We start from the raw sequence: 9,089 nt of genomic DNA, 5'->3' as shown, positions 1-9,089 counted from the left end.
ATAGAGATTTATATACTTATTTATATACATGTGTATTTATATATGAATATATAGAGGGAGAGGGGAAAGAGGAAGGGAGAGAGAGAGACGGAGGGAGGAAGAGAAGAGAAGAGAAGAGAAGAGAGAGAAAGGTATGATCTTTAAAGTGAGGGAGTAAGGAAAAGGCAGGGACTGTCATATCTCGAATGTCATCAAATTGTGTACGAGCATGTGTCTGCACGACCGCGTGTGTTTGAGTGTGTGTGTGTGTGTGTGTGTGTGTGTGTGTGTGTGTGTATGCTTACGCCTGTGCCCGTTCATGTCTCTGTTTGCGAGTGTGATGTGACTCTGGTTTTTTGGGAGTTAATTTCAGTGTGTTAATAAAGAACAAATCCATCCCCAAAACTCTTCATCCACTAGCGTGGAACGAGGGGACAAGCATAGTCACAAAAGCACACGCACACACATAGATGCATTCACGCATACACACACACACACACACACACTACGGGTTTCTCTCATTTTCCGTCCACCAAATCCAGTCACAAGGCTTTGGTCGGCCCGAATCTCTGGAAGATATATACCCAAGGTGCCAGGCAGTGGGACTGAAACCAGAACTATGTTGTTGGGGAGTAAGCTTCCTACCGTACAGTCGTGCCTGCGACTAAATTAGTTGAATGTATGTATGTCATTGTTCAGTTTTATTTCAAGAATTCTTGCCAATAGAGAAAGAACCGGTTTCTAACCTAGATCCAAGGTTCCTTCATTGGAATTTCAACATCATCAACAGGGTATTTATGTATGTATGTATGTTTGCATGTATGTATATATGCATGCATGTATGTATGTATATATGTATGTGCAGATTTGTATGCTCACGTTTTTAAATGATAAACTTCTGGAAAGTTTTACAGATTTTTACAGTTCCAGTGATGGATTGGATCTGTAGTCTTCGAATTAGCTTTCTGATTTCTGGTCTTGAGAAGCCCAATTTCTCAAGATTGGTATATGTATGTATGTATGTATGTATGTATGTTATTCAGTTTTCTGTCTGTATGTCTGTCTTCTGTCTGTCTATCGACCTATCTATCTATCTGTCTATCTATCTTCATGTCTGTCTGTCTATCTGTCTATCTATCTATCTTCCTGTCTGTCTGTCTATCTATCTATCTATCTTCCTGTCTATCTATCTATCGATATCCATACGACGGCCTAACCAAATACACCAGTGATACTATGAAGAAATCACGCTTGAAATAGAAGTATTAGGGACTCATTGTCTTTGGAAATAGACATCCATAACTGCTGCGTACTCGCCACGCTAGACTTTTCAAGGGAAACTACTGTTTATTTAGTGTAAGGGACGTAACTGTAGAGGTATTATAGCTTAAAACAGCTACGAACAGTCTGCTTTATAAGGACACTTTTGTCTATATAACATATACACTCACATACTGGCATAAGCAAACATATTTACACACGTACATACACAGACAAGTACAAATAGCATGCTTCTATTATCGAAAAGAATTGCTCTTTTTATAATGGATTTTTAAAAATATATTTAAGAAGCCCAAACATAGCTTTGTGATTAAACATTTACTTCCTAAGGTACATGAATAAGGTTTCAATTTCACTCCCTGTCTTAGTATTGTCCCCTGCAAACTTTGGGGTAGAGTTATTTGTGAGTTCAATTTCGTATATGGATACCGTTATATAGGTCGTTTGCAAGAACATTCTTTCTCTCTACTAGCATAACCCCAATATTCCGATTAACAACTAAATCTAGCGCCATTCTACATGTTGACATTAAATTTCTCCCATCCTTATTCTGGTTCTGCAGCCTATAAAAAATGATCACAAAACCTTGAGTTCTCACTTTGAAAAATACTATTAAACGATGCGTAATTAATTTCACCTAATATTTAGTGTATCCCTCTGCGCTTCTATCATCGTATATATAAATGAGTGCGTACTTAGAATACGTAATTTGAGATCTTTTTGTGAATGCATGTGTGTACGTATGTACGAGGTGTCATACCTGTTAGGATATAGATACCGACAGACACACGCGCATGCGCACACAGATATCATATCTACTCGTATGTGTGCACTAAGACATACATATTTTATGCACACACACATGCATATATATATATATATATATATATATATATATATATAAACATAATTAAGGGATCAGCAACAGTTGCTTCACCACATTAATTATTAATTTATTAATAAATTAATAAATTAATAATCCTTTACCCTTTTAATTGTAATATATATATATATATATATATTACATATATGTATGTATGTAATCATACGCAAGCGCATACATACTTAAAATCATAGATACATACGTAAATACATACATACATGCATATATACATACGTATATGTATAAACATGTATATATGTATGTGCATGTGTATATACACACTCAGACACACATATGTAAGTATGTATGTATGTATCTATATATATCTATACACACACACACACACACACACACACACACACACACACACACACACACACACACATATATACATTTTTTATTATTATTATTATTGAATGGGTTATCTTGCAACTGTCTCTCTGCTCCTTACGTATTATGTTTGAAACCGTCTTGTGTTATCCCAAACCAATTTAAAGTATGTTATCTTCCATCTAAAATACTTCATTATTCATTCTTCGTTCTACTCCTCACTACCAACGCATAATCCTCTTTAATGTTATCGCTAATTCCATCTTTCTTTCTCTTTAAACAGGCAGCCAAGGTCCCCGCGGAGAACCTGGTAAGATAACTTTTCCTTCTATTGTGTTCTTAGTTGATATATCAATTATCATTCCTGCTTTGAGCAAAGTATATATATATATCCTTGTGATTGGTTGTTTCATATCTATAATCTTGTTCACGTCTCCACAGTGTATTTTCTTCCTTCCATCATGTTTGAAAATCAGCGTTACATTACGACAGAAGCACAGACAGCATGTAAAGCAATTACGCTCTCACGCACAGAAACACACACACGTACACATACACTTACACAACCGCACGCATACACATATATGATCGCACAGTGAAGTAAATATGTAATGCACCGCATTAACACAAATTTCAATTGTAGAATTGAAATAAGTAATCAACAAAGGGCTACAATTCTTCAAGAGTTGAGTTGCCCCCCCCCCCATGTAATTATCGCTAGAACCGAATTTAAACGCTCCCCGAATCTTATTGGATTTGCTTTTCCCATCTCCTTTCAATTCAGCTCCTGAAATACTCGTGACAATCTTGCAGATTTCGCTGCATCGTTCCAAGACCCACATCTACTGAGCTGTGCTCCCCTCACTGTCAACAGATTGTCGAACCAGTCTTCAAAATTGTCTATCTTCTCGGGCCACTCGTGATTTTTCCTTGTAACATCCTCAATCAATATTTCCTTTATTTTGTTCTCAATCCAATGATACGCTAAGAGTCTCCCTATTAAGGACCGTAATATATATGTGTTCTTTACAAGGGGCCACTCATTTGTCAGTTGACTGTGTTCATTCTTTCGTCTTTCTCTCCTTTCCTTCCCCGCCACTGTCTTTCCACCCGTTCTCTCTTTGTCTTTGTCTGCCTGTCTCTCTCTCCTGCCACCAACGGTAACAGTTCCTGAACTTTTCCAGTCCATATTGTTTGACATTGATAACATACCGAGTCTACATCTAGTGACTTATCACTATTGTGCAACTCTACATTGTTGAGATATAAAGGCCGGGCAATCAGAAACAAAGGCAACTCTTCTACTCTAGGCATTTTCTCCTAGGAATCGTGTTGATGTATCTATACATTGGCAGCAGCAGCACTGGGCTTAATCTTAGAGCCTTGTTGTCGCCACATCCTTTGTATAAGTGCATTATGTGATTCAAACTTTGTGAATAGTAACTGTAAACGGCGATGCAGTGTATTTTCGGGAAGTCAAAATATGAAACTAAACAAAGTTTAATTATTATTAAATATTATATGTAAATATTTAATAATCTAATGTTTGCGATATGTCTTGTGCTCACAATTGCCCATCAATACAATAAATAATCAAATAAATAGTTAATTAATTAATAGAATGATGGGTGTACTGAAGCCATAACACTGCGTCGTTAACTGGAAAAATATCGTTGTATCCAAAACATTTTATTGTATTATTATAATTTATTTAATCGCTTTGGTGAATCTGGTAAACTATAACAATATGGAAAAGTCTAGACATTTGAAATTCTAATTTGTTGTAAATGGATCCTTGCAAATATATCAAATCTCGAAACTGGGTGACGTTTTAAAGACGATTTCAGAAATGTCCCCATTCTCGGTCAGTTTAATTTTGCATTAGTATAAATAACGCCAGAAGGGGTTTTGAATGGTCCCAAGAAGTGTATGATGGTGATTTTACACAAACTGCATGCGATAATCTAAACTTCAATGGAATATAACCAAATGAAAGCCGACCAGTTATTTGTTAACCTTACACGGTGTCTAATATGATTTTCCGTCTAAAGTAATAGAATAATGATAGTAATTTTAGCACAGGACTACATATCTTTAATCCAGTTTATTACTGGTATATGATTAATTGATGCCTGTAGGACGTTAACCGTTGAATATATGTGTGTGTGTGTGCGTGTGTGTGTGTGTGTTCGAACATGTAAAAATCTTGTATAAATATTAGAAAGTTGTGGAAGGGAATTATAAGGGGAGACTACTTCAAGGGACATAACTCAGTATATATATAGCAACATTCTTTTTGACAATTCAATTCTCCTGTTAAATATTTACAGTATATATTATAAAAGGCTACTAATTTTGTAGATCCTCCATCTCAAGAAAACAGTAGAAAGATCTAACAAGGCAAACTCTTCTTTATCCCTGTGCTTCTCCTTTATTTTTCTTTTCTAAATACATTTCCTAGTCTGTCATATTCTTAGCTTTCCACGGATGTCATAAGTTATTAGTTTTATAAATAAATACATATTTAATGGAGCGAGGAGGTACGCTAGACATAGCCTATAGAAAAACGATTATGCATAATCCCACATATCTTCTACAATTGTAATGTGACATCTCAATGCATTGTCTACAACTATTAAGTTGGTCACTACTCTATACCAATAGCTGAGCTATAAATGACCCCAACCATGCCATCTCGACTCACTTGTCTTCTCTTCTTCGTCATCAATATTATTTTATCCATCTCCAGGCACCATTCTAAACGACTACACTAGTCCTCTTATCACTCAACCGCTGTCCTCTGGAATTTCAATTTCTTTGGGTTTTTTTATACGTTTCCTAGCTAGATGGTCAGAGAATTTTTACTCGCATTCCTAGCAACTCTAGTAACTAACCTTGACCTATACATAAATTTCTTCATAACTTCAATATTGGAAGAAGTGAGTAAGATTCGACGCCAATGAATTGTTATTGTTCCTGAACGGTCCAGTTTTCTATACCTGCCAAGGACTGCTTTAAGCTTTCAAAACTTCTGCACTTAAATCACTGGATCTTAGCCTGATATATATCGATAATATATATATCGATTATATATATGAGAGCACAGTCTATTTCTTTGTAACCAATTTGAAAACGGAAAGAAAAGAACACTGAACTGTAGATAGAAATAATGAAATCACACACCTCTAGCAATCCTTGTTAACGTGAGAACATATATATGAGCGACGCATCCGTTTATGGACGTTGACCGGTTTTACAGAGAGACACAGTGTGATCATGAAAAGACGAAAGAGAGACATATGGAATATCCTGTGTCACTCGATGTTAAAATTGGTCTAAAGCACACAGCGTGTTTGTTAAAATTTTGAATACATCAAATCCTTATAAGTTGTTATCTTATGGCAAATAATGCAGCAACTGGCCCATCAATCTCTGTATATATTAGGTATGATACATTGTTAGCTATTCCAATTAGATACTAATGAATTACGTAATATCGAACACGTAACTAATTCCGTACATACAATACTTTCATGCATGCATGTATGTATGTATGTATGTATGTATGCATACACACAGAAACGCGCGTGCGTTGATGTGGCGGTGTATGTGTGTTCATATTAGTGACTCTTACGTTAGCGAGTAAAAATGTGACACCATGTAAGGGAGATAACTCAACACACTAACGAAAGACAATTTTAACGGCATTTCTATTTAGTTGGAACTAAAAATGTTTTCAATATTTCAAGCATCAATTCTTTTCTTTATTTTATTATTCATTATTGGTTATATTCCTATATTGCTTAAATTAAATGGATTACGATCATTTATTATCACTTCCCTTACTTAAAAATGTCTCTTTTTAGCCGTTGTCTCCGTATATCTGTTTACTGCTACGCGGCATCAGCCCGGCAAGATGATTCTCCCCCATAAGTGCATGTGATGCCTGAATCCAGTCGCCTAGTAATAATCTCCCTTTACCCAAATACAATCACACACATACACGCGCAGACACACAAACTCACACATAAACAGAGGTACACATATACCCATAGGCACTCACACATACGTTCATGCAAATGCATACCCAATGAGTAAATCTGGTTGCTTGCTTGAACTAATTTACTCCAGATCGACTTGAATGACTCAATACGATAGCTATAATTTAGATCTCCATAAAAAAAAAAAAGAAAATAAGTCGAAGACGCAAGGGAGATGACTCTTCTTCTCTTAGTATGCCACACTGTATGCATTGCTTATGGTAAGATGCGAGACATTCAAGTGAAGTAACCTCAGGTCACTTCCAACAGAATTTACTTTTAAAAACTTAATCTCCAAAAATTGTTATGGGGTCAAGCGTCGGGCTGCTTATCTAAATTTAGGTCCCTTTTTATTAAATCGAACATAAACACAAACATTAATTTTTATATACGTATGTGTGTGTGTGTTTCACTCTTCTGCGAATACATACACATATGAAATAATCCGAACCTTACATTACATGTATGGCGGCGAGCTGGCAGAATCGTTAGCACGCCGGGCGAAATGCTTAATGGTGTTTCGTCTGCAGCTATGTTCTGAGATCAAAATCTGCCAAGGTCCATTTTTGTAATTAGAGCATTAATGGATTATATACCGTGTGTGTATTACTAGACCTGATTTAAATTCGTAATTTAATATATATATATATATATATATATATAAAATTATGAATTAAAAGCTGCTCTAGCAATGCAAACACACACATATTAAATTACGAATTAGAGGGAGCTCTATTAATGCAAACATTATCGATCGCACGTAGAGAGTGTATTTGTTCTGTTTATACACCTTGTTTGCTGTGAGATATCATCTGGGAAAGCGCCCTTCACAACACTAAGTGTTAAAGAACACCTGAATGTCATAGATCAGGGGAGTCAGCTCGCTTCACTTTATATATATATATATATATATAATAATAATATTAACTCCGCCGTCGCTAAAGCGCAGGTATTGTTTTCAGTCGTGTTTGTTTGCTTGTTTGTCCGTAAAAAAAAGATATCTCAAGAATCACTGGATGGATTCGTATGAAACTCTCAGGGATGTTTGGCCTAGTGACTGGCACGAACTGATTAGATTTTGGAATCGATCCGGTACCAGACAAGGATTCTGGATTTTTTTTATCGGTTCTTTAAACTTGATGTTTGAGAGCGGTCGGATTAATTTTCAGTATTCCCGTTTGTGGAAACTGTTGAGTTTATTTCAGATATTCTCATTTCATTCAGATATTCTCATTTCAAAAACCATCTCTGGCTAATCGTTGAGAGGACGTTTGTGTTGTCTTAGCGGAGGTTTGCACTCTCTGAGTGCTCTTATTTGTTGTCGTTTCAGTCATTTGACTGCGGCCTTGCTGGGGCTGGTGATTAAAGACTTTTTAGTCGAAAGAATCAACTCCATTCTTTAAATTTTCATGTTTTTCTTTAAGCCTGATACTCTCACAGTCTCTTTGCCCGAACCTGGTAAAATGTTATCAAATCCATTGACACAAGTCTTTGATCGGCCTCAGGCTATAGTTGAAGACACTTGGCCAAGCTGCCACGCGAAACAAGTTGTGTGTGTATGTTTATGTGAGTCTGCGCATTTAAGTTGTATATATATATATATATATATATACATATATACATGTATGAATATATAGAGAAATAGAGAGGGAGAGAGAGGGGAGAAAAAGGGAGAGTGATATATACATATACATTGATATACTTATACATGAGTGTGTCTATGTGTACACATATACACAGAGATAAAGAATGAAATAACTGTCCGTCGTCTATACTCTCTAATGAACGCTGTGTGTGAGTGGAACGTACGTGGGTTTGTGAATGTGTGCTTATGAGCGTGTGTATGTATGTGTGTGTGCGTATGTGTGTTTATATGTGTGTGTCTGCGCGTTTAAGTTGTATTTTATGAGGATACTTCTAATTTTCTAGCAATCATTCCTAGCACCATTATATATCCTGCTAGAAAACAAAATACCAAATCACTAAGCCACAGAAACAAAAGAAAAAAAAAACAGCCTGAACATTGTACACCATAACCAGGGTGATTAGATCGATTCGCCTTTCTTTCCTAATTTCTTACATTCCTTGTGAAATAGAGGTCAGCTCCTGGGGTCGCAGTTTTAATTTCCTTCTTCGGACGTCCGTCTAATCACATTTTTATGGTGTAACATCACCGTCAGAAACCTTTCAAAGAACACCTGACGAAAAAAAAAAGAAAAGAAAAAGAAGAAACAACAAAGTGTGGTAAATACTGTGATGGTGTGGTGGTGGCAGTGGTGATAATGTTGATGGTCGTAATAGTAGTGCTCCTGATTGTTAGGAAAACACGCTGTCAGGCTCAACCACGGTTTGAATGTTCCCATCTCTGCTTCATTCCTTTTCTCGTGTCTGTGTCACGTTCTCGACCACAGTAACGCATATATGAACGCAGATAGACATGAATATACCTTTGCCAATATAAATGTTACTGCGCAGATTAATCTTAGAAAATATATAAATTATCTGCATGTTCCTTCTTTTGATATTTTTTTTACTACGACAAACAACAAGCAGAACTCAGAAAGTGAGAAATATAT

General features: G+C 36.1%; 1 protein-coding gene across 1 annotated transcript in view; it reads left to right on the top strand.

The window, feature by feature from the left end:
• The window catches only part of LOC106868744 (gliomedin-like), a 157,725-nt gene that overhangs the window by 72,901 nt on the left and 75,735 nt on the right, over window positions 1–9,089 (top strand). The window contains exon 5 of the mRNA XM_052973442.1: window positions 2,757–2,783. Within this exon, the coding sequence (XP_052829402.1) occupies window positions 2,757–2,783 (27 nt within the window). The remainder of the gene's footprint in view (window positions 1–2,756; window positions 2,784–9,089) is intronic.

The sequence above is a fragment of the Octopus bimaculoides genome, chromosome 15 (assembly GCF_001194135.2).
Source record: "Octopus bimaculoides isolate UCB-OBI-ISO-001 chromosome 15, ASM119413v2, whole genome shotgun sequence".
In the NCBI taxonomy this organism is placed as follows: domain Eukaryota; kingdom Metazoa; phylum Mollusca; class Cephalopoda; order Octopoda; family Octopodidae; genus Octopus; species Octopus bimaculoides.
This window is presented reverse-complemented; position numbering and strand designations above follow the sequence as displayed.